Source organism: Mchenga conophoros, linkage group LG11, assembly GCF_057382185.1.
Source record: "Mchenga conophoros isolate Kocher_MC1m ecotype Shallow Benthic linkage group LG11, M_conophoros_male_GT1.1, whole genome shotgun sequence".
Taxonomy (NCBI): Eukaryota; Metazoa; Chordata; class Actinopteri; order Cichliformes; family Cichlidae; genus Mchenga; species Mchenga conophoros.
The window spans coordinates 14,974,883-14,992,029 of record NC_140536.1 but is presented as its reverse complement, the minus strand read 5'-3'; the positions used below and the strand labels follow the sequence as shown (position 1 = coordinate 14,992,029).

The 17,147-nt window shown below is 42.7% G+C and overlaps 1 protein-coding gene across 7 annotated transcripts in view; it reads left to right on the top strand.

Annotated features, from left to right (window-relative positions):
* triob (trio Rho guanine nucleotide exchange factor b) overlaps window positions 1-12,342 on the top strand; it is a 110,900-nt gene extending 98,558 nt beyond the window's left edge. For 5 of the 7 annotated variants that reach the window (XM_085291093.1, XM_085291091.1, XM_085291092.1 and 2 more), the window contains 23 exons: window positions 1,006-1,292; window positions 1,373-1,543; window positions 2,503-2,598; window positions 2,926-3,074; window positions 3,244-3,310; window positions 3,410-3,513; window positions 3,641-3,710; window positions 3,807-3,896; window positions 4,007-4,099; window positions 4,180-4,230; window positions 4,373-4,450; window positions 4,709-4,900; window positions 5,057-5,234; window positions 5,367-6,265; window positions 7,321-7,574; window positions 7,697-7,944; window positions 8,058-8,220; window positions 8,447-8,568; window positions 8,698-8,776; window positions 9,258-9,458; window positions 9,562-9,700; window positions 9,824-10,010; window positions 10,698-12,342. In XM_085291093.1, the coding sequence (XP_085147219.1) occupies window positions 1,006-1,292; window positions 1,373-1,543; window positions 2,503-2,598; window positions 2,926-3,074; window positions 3,244-3,310; window positions 3,410-3,513; window positions 3,641-3,710; window positions 3,807-3,896; window positions 4,007-4,099; window positions 4,180-4,230; window positions 4,373-4,450; window positions 4,709-4,900; window positions 5,057-5,234; window positions 5,367-6,265; window positions 7,321-7,574; window positions 7,697-7,944; window positions 8,058-8,220; window positions 8,447-8,568; window positions 8,698-8,776; window positions 9,258-9,458; window positions 9,562-9,700; window positions 9,824-10,010; window positions 10,698-11,116 (4,337 nt within the window). In that variant the 3' untranslated portion in view covers window positions 11,117-12,342. The remainder of the gene's footprint in view (window positions 1-1,005; window positions 1,293-1,372; window positions 1,544-2,502; window positions 2,599-2,925; window positions 3,075-3,243; window positions 3,311-3,409; window positions 3,514-3,640; window positions 3,711-3,806; window positions 3,897-4,006; window positions 4,100-4,179; window positions 4,231-4,372; window positions 4,451-4,708; window positions 4,901-5,056; window positions 5,235-5,366; window positions 6,266-7,320; window positions 7,575-7,696; window positions 7,945-8,057; window positions 8,221-8,446; window positions 8,569-8,697; window positions 8,777-9,257; window positions 9,459-9,561; window positions 9,701-9,823; window positions 10,011-10,697) is intronic. The other 2 variants (XM_085291097.1, XM_085291096.1) reach the window with 1 other exon arrangement.
* The last annotated feature ends 4,805 nt before the right edge of the window (window positions 12,343-17,147 follow it).

Below are 17,147 nucleotides of genomic sequence, written 5' to 3'. Positions count from 1 at the left end.
CACCGTGGCTGACAAACTGTGCAGCAGTGTAATTAATTTCAATTAATTAACATAATGTATTCTGTGGTATCCACTGCTTGTGGTTTTTGTTTTTCTTTCTCTCATGAAATGAGCAGATCGAGAAAAACTTTTAAATCAGGTTGTTACCCTCGGTTGAACTGCTTGAGGATATCCACCCTCATCCTGAGATTGCTCAGAGATTGTCAGAAGCTTGTTTAGTTGTCAGACTTGTGAGTCTCCCATCAGCGTTTTCAGCGAGAGCAAAGGAAGCTAAAGAGGAGGATGGTAGTGCAGTGAATGATAAAGGGTGATACAAGGGCAAACAAATTAAGCTTAGAGGGAGATAAGTAAGAGTAAATGAGCAGAGACAGGTGAGACAGACAGATGGCTGTATGTTTGAAGTACTCAGACAAAGCCTCAAGCATCCCTTTATACTGCGTTATTTTCTCACCGCTCCATTTCTAGTCGAAGAAAAAGAGCTTTCCTCCTACAGATTCCCCGAGGAACCGTCATCACTGTGAGAGGGGGAGGAGGCCATCCTGCCTCCTGCACAGAGCACAAACAAACACATCCACAGTTATCTTTAACATATATTGACTTTATTTTTTTCTTCTCTCTGCCTCTAGGCTATGTTACATATGCATAGAGTTTTGTTTAATGCAGAAATAGATGAGTTGGTGACACTTAACATCTTAACATGAATATGTATGATTTTTGCAATGAGCAATAAATTCGACAGATTTGATTTGGGTCATACTTGCATATTCCAGGACGAGTTTGTGCCAGTGTAAAAGCATGTGTGATGTAAACAAACCTTCACAACAGCACAATCAGATAGCATTAATCACATGGATTAGCTGTCCATTGTTAGTCCCTGATTTGAAAGATCTGCCAGTCAGTGTAAAACTGAAAAAAGTTTGTTTTTTTCTTTAATGGTTGCATGTTCTTTGCGTTTCGTTTGAGTAACACTGGATGTGCTTCGTTCTCTTTCCTCTGTCCATTCAGACACCTTGTCCGTATCCAGCAATGACGCCCTGCAGCCCGGCTCCAGCCAAACGCTGGGTCCTCACAGCTCCCCAGGTCCCAAACGTCCTGGAAACACACTAAGGAAGTGGCTGACGAGTCCGGTTCGGCGGCTCAGCTCCGGTAAAGCCGACGGCCACGTCAAAAAGCTCGCCCACAAGCATAAGAAGAACCGCGATGGCACGAGGAAGAACATGGACGCGATGCCCGGCTCGCAGAAGGACTCTGACGACAGCGCCGCCACTCCACAAGATGAGACCCTGGAAGAAGTAAGACGACGCACCGTAATGCTGAATAACTGTGACCATGTCTGACTCTGAACTACCACTTGTTCTTTATTTCTCTCCAGCGTATGCGCAATGAGGGGCTGAGCAGCGGCACCCTGTCCAAGTCTTCCTCATCGGGCATGCAGAGCTGCGGTGAGGAGGAAGGAGAAGAGGGGGCGGACGCTGTCCCGCTGCCTCCCCCAATGGCCATTCAGCAACACAGCCTGCTTCAGCCCGACTCTCAGGATGACAAGGTGGGGACATGCAGAGCAATCGAGACGCAGTCATAAATATATGATGTACACACAACAGCTCATCATGTGCATCAGCAAGAGAGACAGTAAGATAGATTGAACAGCATAAAGTGGACAAATATTTGAGCTTTTTCTTTGTTTATTTCTGTTTGTATTTGTTCTGTTATTAATCCACATGACTCATAGGCAGCAAGATTTTTAACTTGCTCCTCCACTCACAGCTTAAAATAACAGCTTAACTTTATTTTGGCACTAATAACTCTGCCTGTTTTCTCCTATTTTCTTAATGGTTGCATGTTCCCTCCTTCAGCATTATGTTGATTTCTGTTCTGCTTCTCTTCTGTCCCAGTTTCCCTATCTGTCCATGTGAAACCCTCTAAATGATCCTATCTAGATTTTTCCTTTCTTTCCTTTCTGTCTAATTAAATTCCCTCTGCATGTTTTTTCTTCTTTTTTTTCTTCTTTTTTTGCTGAAGTGAATCCATTTACATGTCTTTGCAGTAGCAAAATGTCTGTGACATTAAATGGTTGTGCATTGTGGATCGTTTAAATCTCGCCCTGCCCTTTGTGCCTCCGACTAAGCTCTGTAGCAGAGGCAAACTTTCCGTCCAATGGAGTATTTTTTCGACCAATTATGGCGCGTGTGCTTGAAGAGCACTCCAATCACAGTTTCCCCCTGACCTAAACCCACCTCATAACCCCTGTTTTCCCAAGAATATAGTCTGTGATTGGCTCCAAGTTGGCTCCCAATTAACCCTTTTATTAGGGAGATCACACAAACCAAGTCTTTATTTGGACATGTGGAATATCGAGGTCCAAATCACGACAATGGTGAGCTCAAGTCTCTAAGAATGTATGACTCCTGTATGCATGCAACACCTAAAAGTTCTCCATTCACAGTGTCTTGAAGATTAACCGTTAGTTTTCTTTATTCCTTCCATTTCTTCTCTCTCTTTCAGTCTGCATCTCGGCTGTCTGGCCGTCCCAGTAGCTCAGAGACACCCAGTGCGGCTGAACTGGTCAGTGCCATCGAAGAACTGGTGAAGAGCAAGATGGTGAGATGGATTTCATAAACACTCACAAATACTTGCAAATGAGGCCCACTTGCACACAGAACAATTTTAATAGATGTAGATACAAGCGCACGCTTTCTTTCTGGTGTTAGTGACAGAGAATGGCATCATTGCCAGCAAGTCATCTGTCAAAACTGTGACTAACTATCCCAGCTGTCCTCTGTTCCAACAAATGGGCACTGCACGCTGGCGAATATCCCCAGTATACTCATGCAGACTGGCCTCCACGTATATTATGCTTCATTTCGATAAAGATAAGTAAGTGGAACATATTTTTCTGCCTCTTAATTTCTTAATTCTTTAATTCAGTCACTGGAAGACCGTCCCAGTTCTCTGTTGGTGGAGCAAGGTGACAGCAGCTCTCCCTCTCTCAATCCCTCCGACAACTCCCTCCTCTCCTCCTCCTCACCCATCGATGAGGTGGACGAGCGCAAATCTGGCTTCCTCAAGAGAAGACAGTGAGTTATAAGTCCTGTTGGTGTTTTTATAAATAAAAGCTGCTTGAACCCAGACAGTAAATGATGTTTGTCCTCATTCGTGTGCTTATATGGAGCATTTCTGATATTCATCCACAGCTGAGCGTTGCATTCGTCTTACGTGACAATTTCTGTGTGTTCTTTCTCTCAGTTATGTACTTCTGGAGCTGGTGGAGACTGAGAGAGACTATGTCAGAGACCTGGGATCAGTGGTGGAGGTAAGAAAAGAAGACAATCTGGATAAATAAATTTTCGGACATAGTTGTTGGTCAGCGTTTGCTTGTGCTTCTTACACTTTGGGTGGCTCTTTCTTTCAGGGCTACATGAGCAGAATGAAAGAGGAAGGAGTTCCAGATGACATGAAAGGAAAAGACAAGATTGTTTTTGGAAACATCCATCAGATCTATGACTGGCACAAAGAGTACGCTGGCAAAATCCTTCAGCTGTAGTACCTGCCCCTGCTTCAGGGCATATGCAGCATTATACAAAGAAAATGTCAACATGCTGTTTCTTGGCAGGTTAAATCACATGTCTGTATCCATTCACAGTTTTTTCCTGGGAGAACTTGAAAAGTGTTTGGAGGATCCTGACCGGCTGGGACCGTTATTTGTCAAACAAGTAAGAAATGCACTAGTTTTGCAGCATGATTTTGTTAAAGAGGGTATTACATGTTCTTATCTGTAATATTCTTTTCTGTTTTTGTTGCAAATACAGGAACGGAGACTGCACATGTATATTGTGTACTGCCAAAACAAGCCTAAGTCTGAGCACATCGTGTCGGAGTATATTGATACGTACTTTGAGGTAAGATTGTTTAATCATTTTGCACCTCATAGCCACAGCATGCTATCTGTATTGTATTGTCCGTGTCATGAGTCAGGTCCCGGACATGATAGATTTTTATTTTTCTTCAGGACCTGAAGCAGCGACTGGGACACAGACTGCAACTCACTGACTTACTCATCAAACCTGTCCAGCGCATAATGAAGTACCAACTGCTACTGAAGGTAAATCTTTTTCTGTACAACATAAATTATGATCAACGCAGTCTGAATTTCTCTCCTTACCTCTGTTAACTTCTTCACAGGATCTTCTTAAAATTTCTAAGAAGGCTGGAGTGGATGCCACAGAGCTGGAGGTACAATCGAGAAAAAGCCCAGGATTCAGCACAAAACTAATGAAGCAATAATAATCTGTTGTGTTTTCCAATGAATGCTGTGAAAGTATCATAACTAGATAAGTAGTTTTTAACTTTTTTTTTCTCTCGTGTTCTTCCACAGAAAGCTGTAGAAGTGATGTGCGTGGTCCCAAAACGCTGCAATGACATGATGAATGTTGGGCGCCTTCAAGGCTTTGATGTAAGTCTCCCTTTGGTACCTCTGATAGTGTGTGAATGTTTCCAAAATACATAATACAATAGAGTAAATGCTTCACATTTTTTGTCTTGCTTCAGGCAACTGCCACTAGGTGTCAGTGTGCGCTTGTTTTTGCAGCTCTAGTTTGTTGTCGGATTTTGTGTGTTTTCATTTTTTCTAATAACTTATCCAAAATAAAACTATTTAAGAAAACTCCTTCACCATCTAGAACTTTCTTTGGATTGCCTGTTTGTTTCTCAGGGTAAAATTGTGGCTCAGGGCAGATTGCTTCTCCAAGACACTTTCATGGTTTCAGACCAGGACGGAGGGCTCCTATCCAGGATGAAAGAGAGGAGAGTGTTTCTGTTTGAGCAGATAGTTATCTTCAGTGAACCCCTGGACAAAAAGAAGGGCTTCTCTACTCCTGGCTACCTCTTCAAGAACAGCATTAAGGTGAATACAGCTCACTTAAATAGCTTTGAGACCAACTGTGGACTTACTTTGGATTGTCCCTATTGATCATGAAGCTAAACCTGCTCTATTTTATTTCATATCTATATATTTTTTCTTATCTTTGTCTCTTTACCCTTGCCTGCCACATAACTTCAGGTGAGCTGGTTGGGTCTAGAAGAAAATGCTGATGACCCCTGCAAGTTCACACTGACCTCCAGGTCATCTAGTGGCAACCTGGAGAGGTACACTTTCCATTCACCAAGTCCTGGAGTCAGTCAAGTCTGGATCCATCAGGTCAGCCAGATCCTGGAGAATCAGAGAAATTTCCTCAATGGTAAGAAATTGTTGTGAATACTGTAACACACAAAATTACATTTTTACATAAAACATTTTGACACTCTTGGTCCTTTTAGTTTAAGAGGGCTATTAAGTTGTTAAAAAAAAAACCTCTTGTCTGCTCCCACAGCTTTGACGTCACCTATAGAGTATCAGAGGAACCATGTGGGAGGTGGTGGGCCAAGCGGTCCACCTAGCAGCAGCAGTACTGCAGGTCTACCAGGAGGCAGCAGCTCCAACAGTACCTGCAATATGGGGGGAGGAGGTGGCGGCGAAGGCAGCTCTGGAGGATCAGGGGGTAGCGCCTCCTCCCTGTGCGGCCCGCGCTCCCGACCATCTCGCATCCCCCAGCCGTCCTCACGCCTCCCCCAGCCTGTTCACCACCATCACCCCCCGGGCCCCGAGGGTCCCGACAGATCAGCAGGTATGTGGTCACTCTGCCACCCACAGCCGCTTCAGTCCCTCTCCTCTAACCCCCGTTCAGGCAACACAGCTAATGGAGAGCTGTTAGCCTCAGAGGTCCCTAAGATGAGGATGCTGGATAGTCCTCATGGAAGTAACAGTAATAACAGTAACAGGCCATCAGGTAGTATGGACAGCAGTGTCAGACAGGTTCTCGGAGGCTCAGAGGAAATGCCGAAGCATCAAATGGCCAGCAGACCACAGATGCCAGTAGCTCCTCTGAATTTTCATCTCAAAAGCCCTCGAGTTGGGACAGTTTCACCTCTGATATTACCTCAAACTCCCGGAGGAGGAGGAGGAAAGGAAGCGTTCGTCCCCACCAGCCCAGCTCATAAAGGCAACGCTTTCTGGGCCATAGTCCCCGCTCTGCCTCCCTCTCCTGCCAGCAGGCCAGGTTCCTTCTCCTACCCCAGTGACAATGGTGGCAGTGGAGGCGACTCTCTGGGCAGAGGAAGTTACGGGACTCCCTCTCATCACCGCCACTCCAGCCACAGTAAGGACATAGATCGCATGAGCACCTGCTCCTCCACCAGCGAGCACTCCATACACTCCACCCAGAGCAACGGGGTAAGATGCCAAGTCGAGGCCCAGGCTTCAGCGAGGCCTAGAGTACTTACTAGTCACTAACCTCACCCTTAGTGGCTGCCTGTCTGCCAGTCAGTCAACCTGCCGCTGGCTCTGAGAATGGCTTTTAAATTCAACAACTACTACTGCTGCTGAAACACTTGAATGACTGAAGAATAACACCTATCTGAGTGCACTAACTTCACCGACAGTGTGTGTGAGGGAGATTTTTTGCCTTTCCGGAAACTACTAACAGTGTGGATCTGAGTCACAGAGAAACTTGTATCTGCTTTTCAAGACTCTCTCTGAGCTTCAGTACGCATTTGCTTTCCAACTGTAGCTACTAAACATTAACAAGTGCCATTTCAAAAACATGTTATCTCTTTTTTCCGTTAGGTGATAACTTCCAATCTCCTTTCAAAAGCTATGGGACGTTTTTTTTTTTCTTTGGTTTTTGAAAACATTAGCACATTTCAAAAAAGCCGTTTCTTTTCTGGTAAGATGGTTTCTCACTTCACAGAGATTAACCTTATGATTGCACAAACAGCGTTTTGTTTTCCGCAACCTGCCTTGTTTGTTTGACAGTACCAACAGAATTTCTTTTTGAAATGGCTTTTTATCTGGTGAGATGGTTTCTCACCTCACAAAGGCTAAAAGCTTGTTTGCACAACCTGCCCTGTTTGTTTCAAAGTGTCTTCAGCACCTCTTCTTGAAAACTCGTCTTTGTCTTTGAAAACATAAAGTTCCTCATTTCATCATCCCTGCCCGGGGGGATCATAAGCTCTGTGCTTTTGTAACTTCTCAGTCTAACTTGTCAGCCCGTTGCTCTAAATACAAACAAGTGCTTTTTCAAAAAAAGAAGAAAAAAAAAAAGCATTTTGCACTGCATGCGTTCAACATATTCTCAATTTCATTTTTATACATGTTCCCTGCAATCAAACTATCCATTTGATTGGTGTGAAGTAACATTTCCCTTTTAGACATATGTGCATTTATGTATTTTCATGTGTGTTAATGTGTGCAGTAACTCATGATTTAATGTGTTCTCCTCCTGACAGAGTGAAAGCAGTAGTAGCAGCAGCAGCGTGTCCACCATGCTGGTGACTCAGGATTATGTGGCAGTGAAGGAGGATGAGATCAGTGTGGTGCAGGGTGAGGTGGTCCAAATGCTAGCAAGCAACCAGCAGAACATGTTCCTGGTGTACCGGGCAGCCAATGAGCACTGCCCTGCGGCTGAGGGCTGGATCCCTGGCTACGTGTTAGGACACACTTCATCCTCAGTCACACCCGAGCTCTCCGAAGGCACCATAAAGTAAGCATAAGCAGCCTTCCTTCCTTTTTAGGTTGCCACAGAAAACACGACAGTCATAGTGATTACGATTATGCAAACGTGAAACCTGAAACTTCTCGATTTTTGTCCTTGCGTTTGTTTAGAAAGTCATTATCGTGGCACACAGCACTGCGCATTCGCCGGAAGTCTGAGAAAAGAGACAAGGAGGGCAGGAAAATTGAGAACGGCTACCGAAAGTCTCAGGACAGCCTGGCCAATAAAGTCTCTGTCAAGGTAGAAAAGTGTCACGTTAAACGCCACCCCACCGACATCCACTGCAATTTGTGCAAGAAATCTAATTATGCCTTCAAATTGTCATTTCAGCTTCTGAATCCCAACTTTATCTATGAAGGTACGTGCACGTTGTTGCTTCAGCCAAGGAGCAAATCTTTCCTTGCATTTGGAATAAAAATTCAAAAAGATAAACAATAAGCTTCACTGGGTTTTTGTTGTTGTTGTTTTTAGGTCCCCCAGAGTTCCTCATTCCAGTTAGTGATGCAACATGTGAGAGTGGCGATGCAGTTACTCTGAGGTGTAAAGTTTGCGGTCGCCCCCGACCAACCATCACTTGGCGTGGCCCTGACAACAACTCTCTGAGCAACAACGGACAATACAGCATGACCTACAGGTGTGGGGGGGCTCACTTGAATTTCTTTTATTGATTTTTAGCTAGAAAAATCCAAATCTTACATTAGCCTGTGACGTAAAGGTGCAGATGTGCTGCTAACAAACTCAGTTAACACATTCATGTTGTTAAAAAAGAATATGAAGTCATAATAACTCTGTGCAAATTACAGTATCAGTTTGTGAATTTCACTTAATGCTTTGTTTCCTTTTATTCTCCATTTCTGCAGTGAGACCGGAGAGGCGTCCCTGTGCATCACGGACGCGTCTGTAGAGGACAGCGGCGTGTATACCTGTGTTGCTACAAACATAGCAGGCGCTGTCACCTCTTCTGCCAGTCTTAGAGTGTCAGGTCAGAGTCCTGTCATTGTGTATGTCTCTTGATATTATGCCACGCAGGTGTTTGAAACATTTAAAACATTGATTTTATAATTTTTACATTTGATACTTGAATCATTGTGAATTCACTGTGTTGTCTCAGGAACCCCTGACGATGGCAGCGAACTCCTCTGGAAAAACGGCTTTGAGTCCCAGTACACAGAGATTACTGAACTAGGAAGGTGTGTTTTCCTGTCACGCAGTGCTTCTCGACCACATCAAAGCTAATAAATTAGGAGCAGCACTCATATATATAGTAGTAGTAGTAATAGCAGTAGCGACAGATGATACAAGTGAAGGTATTTAAATGAGGAATGAGTTGCTTATTCCTCAGTAGCTGGTTAGAGAATGCAGCAATATTCAAATCATTTAACACAATTTGTGACTGCATTCACAAATACAAGTTCAAACTTTACTAAGCAATGAGAAACGACATTTTCAGAAAGTGTCACAAGCTTTTTTGGAAATGAGGTTGTACATTGGACAAGCTGATATAGATAATCAACAAAGAAGTAGATTGACATTATACATTCAAGTCCACCAGTCATGATTGGGCGTTATAGTTTATAAATTTGATGTAGGATATTTTTAAAAAGTGAGTCACAAATGAAATGTCTTATTCCTCAAGTTTCAGTTTACTAACTACTAATTTTTGCCTTGCAGGGGTCGGTTCTCAGTGACTAAGCGATGCGACCAGAGAGGGAGTAAACGCACAGTTGCAGCAAAGCATGTTAACAAGAAGCTGTTGCGTCGAGAACAGGTCCTGCAGGAGATCAGACTCCTCCAGAATCTAGACCATCCCAATCTGGTCAAGCTGCTAGACACGTATGAGACAGCCAGCAGCTACGTACTGGTACTAGAGATGTAAGTAAAACGACTGTGACATCTGATCTGTTTGAAAAACATACTTAGATTTGTCTCTAAAAAAAATAAATAAATAAAATGCATGTTGTGTTTGTGTTATCAGGGCAGACCAGGGGCGATTCCTGGACTACATCGTGAGCTGGGGCAACCTGACGGAGGAGAAAGTTGCTTTATACCTCAGAGATATTCTTGAAGCTCTCCATTACCTGCACAGCTGGAGGATAGCACATCTTGACCTCAAAGTAAACAGTTCAACAAACAAAGCATTACAATCTAAATCTTTTTTTGGGGAAGCTGTTGCACTGCTGTTGTGCTTCTCTAGGTCTGATGATTGTGTCCTATATCCTCCTATCCTGCTCCTACAGCCTGAAAACATTGTGGTGGAACATGCGTCCTCCCAGCCAGTGATCAAGCTGACAGACTTTGGTGATGCTGTTCAACTGAACCCCCCCTCCTCTTACATCCATCCTCTTCTGGGAAGCCCAGAGTTCTCTGCTCCTGAACTGATCCTGGGTCAGCCCGTCTCACTGACGTCTGACCTCTGGAGCTTAGGTCTGTAGAGAAATTGTATCTTGCTGATTTTTGCATTAGAGAACCCTTTATGTACTCGAATACACAATCACAGCAGCAGAAACCCACTGTAATAGTATTAAATACACATTCCTTTGTTCTTATTTGTCAGTATGTGCAAAAGGCTGCTTATTGATATTTGACTAAGACACAAAAATAGACAGAAATACTCCCATGCGATACTATCATCTCAATCTCTAAGCCAGGTGCGTTAACACAAGTGTTTCCTCTGCAGTGCAGTCAGTCAGTCTCTCTGGGGATGCAAAGTTCAGTGATTTAAATTCAAGTGATATTTTACTGCTATGTATGTAGATGATGAGTTTCATCAGAAAAATGTATATATTAGTACAGCGTAAGGGAGTGCAGTGTAAAATGAATGATTCAGTTCAGTTTTGTTTATATGGCATTTATAGGCTTTTTTGTGTTGTAAGGTAAAGACCCTACAATAATGCAGTGAAAGCCTCAACAAGCAGGCAAATTATCTAACAGAGGATTGTTATTGTTGTAGTCTTGGTGCTATAATATTTTAGCAGCTGCAGAAGCTGCTTTTGTGCATGATTGTTTAATATAAAGCTATATTAATTATCAAAGGGGATTTAAAAGTGAGCTGAATGAGTTAATTTAATTTGGCTAAATAACCTGTTGATTGACCAACTGGTTGATTTACAGGGGTGGTGACCTATGTGGTTCTGAGCGGCGCCTCTCCATTCCTGGACGAGAGCCTTGAGGAGACGTGTCTGAACATCTGTCGCCTGGACTTTAGCTTCCCTCAGGATTACTTCCAGGGTGTGAGCCCAGCTGCCAGAGACTTCATCTGCCTGCTGCTCCGGGGCGAGCCAGAGCGACGGCCCCCTGCTGCGTCCTGCCTGGAGGAGCCCTGGCTCCAGCCTCGAGGTTTATCAAGCAGTGACTCAACCTTAAATCCCACACAGCCACCAGCACTGTCACCATCTCGGAATCATTGCGGCACACATCTGGACACATCCAGGCTCATTTCTTTCATCGAGAGACGAAAACACCAGAATGATGTCCGGCCCATAGGCACCATTAAGGCCTTCCTTCACAGCCGCCTGCTCAGCCAGACCTGACAGTAGGTCACCAGGTAAACACGACCAGAAGGAATTACTTCCACTACTGCTCTTCATTCACTTGATCCTTGTTAGAAGCCTACTGAGAGCACCACCAGCGACACGCCTGCTACAATCCCCTTTTCCCTCACAAAGCCACAAAAGTCCTGCTGCTGCTGCTGCTGCTGCTGCCGACTGACTAACCTCTGCCGATTAAACCCTTCGAACCCCCAAGCCCTTCCCCTCCTTAAACCTGGCATACCGTCACTATGCCTGCACAACAAGCAAACTCTTGGAATCCATTTGAGATTTCAAAACCTTGACTCAGCAGGGAGAAAACCAAGCTTTCTCAACAAGCCAGCGTGAGCAAGTCTTGCGTTTCGGACAGTGTTAAACAAAGAAAAAAAAAAGAAGAATACTGTACAATAGGAATATTTCAGGCTGCTTTCGGTTGAACACAAGAAAATGTTTTTTGTAACGAGAGATTACTTTTTGTAAATGAAACAAAATGTACAGCGAGGAGACGGAGAACTGTCTTTATTCATAACCTTTTGGAAAACAAAGGGTAGTTGGCGAGTAGAAAAAGTAAAAAACGAAAAGAAAAAAAAAAAGGGAAGTGAGATTTGCGTGGTGAAGTGGCACCCATCAGCAGGGTCCTCTTATTCTGGAACAAGATGTAACTACCAAAACCACGTTTTGCAGAAACTTACATTCAGTGCAATAGTTTGCTTTTCTTAACTCTCCCCCGCTTCAGTTTCAAAGGTTAAATCACTTCTGTTTGTGACACTAAGAGAAACTAACTTGAACAAAGCATTAAAACAACTCAGCAAAAAAGAATATCCCGATAGAGCTTCTCAGATTTTTACCTGCATCCGCCTTATATGTAAATAACGTTTTTCCCGCTTTTCGTTCTCATTTTGACGGATTTATCTCTCGACGAACAAAAACGATTCCATCTGCTGAGTTTTAGTGAGTCCCTGCGGACGGACGGATCAAACCGCTACTAGGTTCCCACGTGCAATGTCGCAGCTTTAACATTTATGCAACTATTTATGAAAACTTGTGTTGTAGCCGTATTCTTAAAAAGGCATGTACGTACCTGGTACTGCAATAGATGTATGTATTGTGTTAACTCTTATGTATTAAGTTCAGTATTAATATCCTGCAAAAAAAACAAACAAAAAAACAACAACAACAACAACAACCCTGCAACAAAAGGAGAGTTTTTCCAAAATAATGTATAAAAATGTGTATCTATGAAATATAGGCACTTATGCTTTTATGTCGTCCTTGTTTCGCTTTTGTTTTTTTGTAACAATACCAAAGTTGGCTCTGCTTTGTTCTCCTGCTAATATGTTTGTTTGCTTATTTAATGACTTGTCATGTTGAGTCATAACAGACCACACTGAGCAGAGGCATATGAGCGTTTACAAAGGTTCCTTGTGGTTTTATTTATTCTTATTGTAATAAGAAGATTGTTTGGTGGTTTATTGCTGAAAAAAATTATATTGACTTGTCTTTTTTTATTATTATTTCTTTTCTTTTTTGTTTTTTTTCAAGCCGTGCACAAAGTTATTTGCCGTCTGAGTTTGTTTGGCTCTTGTAGGTAGATACTAGTGTATGTTGCTAGACCGTATTGGTTTATATCTTCACCAAGCAATAGGTCTGGGGTGAAAAAGTCACCATGGACTGCACTGATGAAAGAATCATACCTTCTGGCAGATAATAACAACCCCTGAACCACAGTTTTTTCTGATTAGCATTAACAGGTATCTCCCGTGAAAAAGGTCTGCCAGTTGTTTTCATTTAAATACGATGACGTCTTTAGGTTAAAAAGTTGCTTAAAAACTTCTTTAAAGTGCCAGTCCAGTGAATTAAGTTCGAGAGGTTGGTAAAAATGAAAAACTCGCGTCGCTTCTCGTTTTATTTGAAGGTTGTCAGTTGCTGTCGATAACATGTTGAGTTTATTGACTTGTCTCTCTGGTCTGTAAAGTCTCCGTCTTTCATTTTGTGTCATTTTTATTTATTAATGTGGATAAGGGTTTCCCTGAAACTATCCTGATCATCGCTTTGTCAGGTTACGATCGAAGAGAAACGGTTTCTTGGGAAACCCGCCTGCTCACGATGTAAAGATGTACAGAGAAGGGTCGGGCAGTTCGCCCACACCCGGGATGTAAACCTCACAACTGTCATATTTTAAATACACCTAAAACAAGACTGCAGAAATGTCATCTTGAATGTCTTAGTATGACTTATTTTTACTTTTGCATGTATATTTCTTTGTACAGAAGATTGTGTTTACATGTTACTACGTGTTGTAAATAACTTATTTTGTCCTCTGTTATTTTGCCATTAAACGTACAAGGCACAGTCAGCGTTACTGAAACTTTTGTGCGCATATATTCATTCATCTCCACCCCCATGAGAATGTCTGTTATTATTATTCATTCATGATTTCCCATAAGCTTTTGAGGGCTGGAGGGTGAGATAAATCTGTATTCCCGGCATGATTAGAAAGCAGGGGAAAACCCTTAATTCACATGGCTGCAATCAGTCATTCATTAAAATTATTAAACACAAGAAACCCAACTAACACAGCAGCCATGTTAAGCCTTGCATTAGAGGGGATTGTTGTTTGCGATAGCGTAACACCCTTGACACGTTTTTCTTTACTTTTTATTTTCATATGAAGAGTGACATTTGGAAGCACTGCGGGGAAACAATGAAAAGCAAAGTGAGAATATTAAAATCAGGAGGAATATACGTGTACAGTAATAGTGAACGAATGTCATTACTGTGATGAAGATCAGTTCGAGAGATAAACTATGAGAAGGTATCAGGAAGGGGACTGTTGCTGATCTTATCAGTCCGGAGCAGATGCCGCTGCTGTTTTTGAATCAGTGCAAGCAGTGTGTGTTGCATCACTGCACAAAGAACGCACGATTTTACCTCCCACTCAACCCACGTCCGCTACAATAGTTACTCACTGAGGTCTGCTAGAGAACATTTTTGCAGCATTTTAAACCCTGGTATCTACGCATGAGCGTTATCAGCCTGGAGTATTTGTCATCTAAGCCCCATTCGAGGTTATTTACTTCACCTGACGCACCTGTGTCTCTGTTCTGAAAGCGGCACTTTCACCCAGTGCCTGAAAGGTGCCTGTGCACTTATCGAGTGTGAAATCTATTTCGTCTTTCTTAGCAACAGGTTTTGTTTTTATTTTTTGCATGAAACCACAGAAGGGGTATCTTTACAATCTTTACACAAAATCTTGTGATCAAAATCTCACGCAAGAGCTGTGAAGTGTGAAGGTGATGCACGCCAGCGCAGTTTTTTTTTTTCTGTTCTACAAACTTGATTTGACCTGTGACCAAATACTGTGTTGTTTATTCATTTTAATTATTCGGGTACTGCTTTACTTTAAGCCCACACGTTTAACTCGACACAAATACCTAATATGCGATTATGCGCATTTCTTGACAGCCCGATATTTCCCAGTTTTGCGCCTTCTCATCCACTGTTGCTTCTGGGCATTTTCCACCCACTGAATTCAGCATTCACTCATATGGGGAGAGTCCTGTCTGGCTGTAGTTTAAAACCAAAAGCAAACGTGAGTCAGAGAAAGAGATATCAAATACTTAGAAAGTTCACACTGATGAGGAGAATAATGACGTGATTGTGGCCCACACACTAACGGGACGGGACGCGAGTTGCAAGCCTGTAAACAAGAACACTCCTACTATCTAACCACAATCAGGAGACAAGAGACCACTAGATGGCATCGGAGAACTTGGTTTCAAGAAAGTGCCGATAGCGGAACACATCGTGTGCAAAACAACCTGCAGAGCATCAACTTACAGACGTTATTAAAGAACCACCGGCAAATTTGATTGGCCAAGCTCGAAACAGAAAGTACTGCAGCCTGGAGAAGAACAACAGAAACAGCACGTAGTGTTGAAAGGGGTTTGAAGGAGATAACAGAACTGTGTGTTATTAAAAGGTTAAATGTGCAATGCACTGCTGAAACACTGTTGAACCTACAGAGGGTAAATTCCCTCTGTAGGTTCACTAGAGTTTTGTGTGTTTAGCAGAGGTGGTTCCCATGTAGTGAGAATTGGGCAGTTGAGTCACGCTCTCTGCTACAGGCCAGGCAGTTCACATGAAACTCGCTGGCCCAGTTTCCACATTTAAAGTGGTGAGAGCAAAAACAGGCGAATGTGAAAATATGAGTTTTATATCATATGTTATATCGTACTGGTATTTCACGCTGCGTGGCAACCAGTAGGAACAAGTACTGACATCACAGCCCCAACTCTCACATATCTGTTTACCATCTTTCTCACTTGACCCTTTGTCCTTTTTTTGTAACTGTACTGTGAGAACATGACGATAAGGGGAAAACACATGACACATCACAAAGTCTCCCTAAGTCCACTGTTTTTGGAATTTGACTTTCATTTTGATGTCTTTAATAGATGGCATCAAATCATTGGACTTCTTTCATGGCTGTGATGCTTCCACATTGATAAAAATCTGCCAGCAAACCTGCAGACCTGCCACTGAACCTTTTTACACTAGAGGTCTCCACAAGTGTATTTTAGTTTGACGCCCCCTCCCCCGACACACACACATGCTAAGAGGAAGGGGGGAGGAGAGAGATCATAACTTGAACTCACCCAATCAGGGTTAAGAACACATAACTTGTCAATACATTAAAAATGGATGCAACACAAATGCAACAACAACAACAACAGCTTTTTCAAGTTTTTCAAGTCATGAGCGCCAAGCTGAAGTAAAGTCGAGTCATTTATCAGTTAAGCCCACAGATCAGTATCTGAAGTCTGGCATGAGTCAATCCACGTGAGCGGTTGAGTTATAGAGTGAAAGGAAGACTTCACTTTTAATCATTTCAGCATTGCAGGGAAAGCATTTTCCGAGTAGTTAGTGTGAAACTTTCCCCCAGAGCTTGTCAGAGCTGCTGCTTTATCGCTGCATTCTCCAGACTTGTGTACAACAAGAAGTAGTTCAGCTGTTGACATCTGGAATGCATTTAAGACACGCTTTCAGTCCTCTGCTGTACTAACCTGGGTTATTTGGGGGGGGCTAATAATGTTTTTTATGTTTGCTTGTTTCTTCTTTCTCATTAGTACTGCAGTGGGAATAATTGTTCAGCTTTTGTGTTTTTATATCGCAGACAGTTGTCAGACTGTTTACTTGCAGGTTGTTTTTCCGTTTCCTTGCCTAAACAGCCTTATCTGGTGAGATGCTTCTGTACTGCCTCAGCAGTTCTTTGACCACAGAAACCAAATGTTTGTGCCAACCCTAAAACTGCTTACAGCCGTGCAGCACCTTCAGATCATGCTTTACAGCTCTGTAGGATGCTGTAACATCCATTAACTCCTTACACTCCCGTTTAGTTAGATCACAGTATATATAGTTTGTTTTACAGGGGCTTTTCCTGATGGTAGATACACGTCAAAGTGGTCTTCAGGAAGGTCAGTAACTACAATTTTGGATTCATCCACCCAGAACAAAAAGCCCCAATTTGTGCCAGTAATCGTCTTTTTGCACAGCAAATGTTTCTCCCTGGCACGCTTTTGATTCAGACCAAATTTGTGCTTTCTGAAAATAAACACGTTCACTTTGACTCTTTTTGCTTCAGATGTTTTCTTCCTGGGCTGGAATTTTTTCATTTGAAATCTACATGTTGATGATGATAATGATGATGATGAAGATGATGCTCGCCATTGTTTTGAGCATCTTAAGAACTCCATTGTCTTGGGACTTAAACAGCAGACACTAAATGTCAGCGGTCTAAATAAGGCAGGTTTCACCTAACACTTTCTGAGGAAGCAGTAATCATCAATCTACATCTATAGACAGGGTCAAGCCTGCCCCTCCTCTCAGTTTAGGGTTTCCACTTCCTCAGTACACTGTGTTCTCAGTAGTTTAAGAGCAAGCTCTTTAAAAAAAAAAAAAAAAACAGAAGCAGATTGTGTTATTAAGGGATGGGCGTATTCTGTCACTTTCCTCAAGAGTCGACATAACTGGG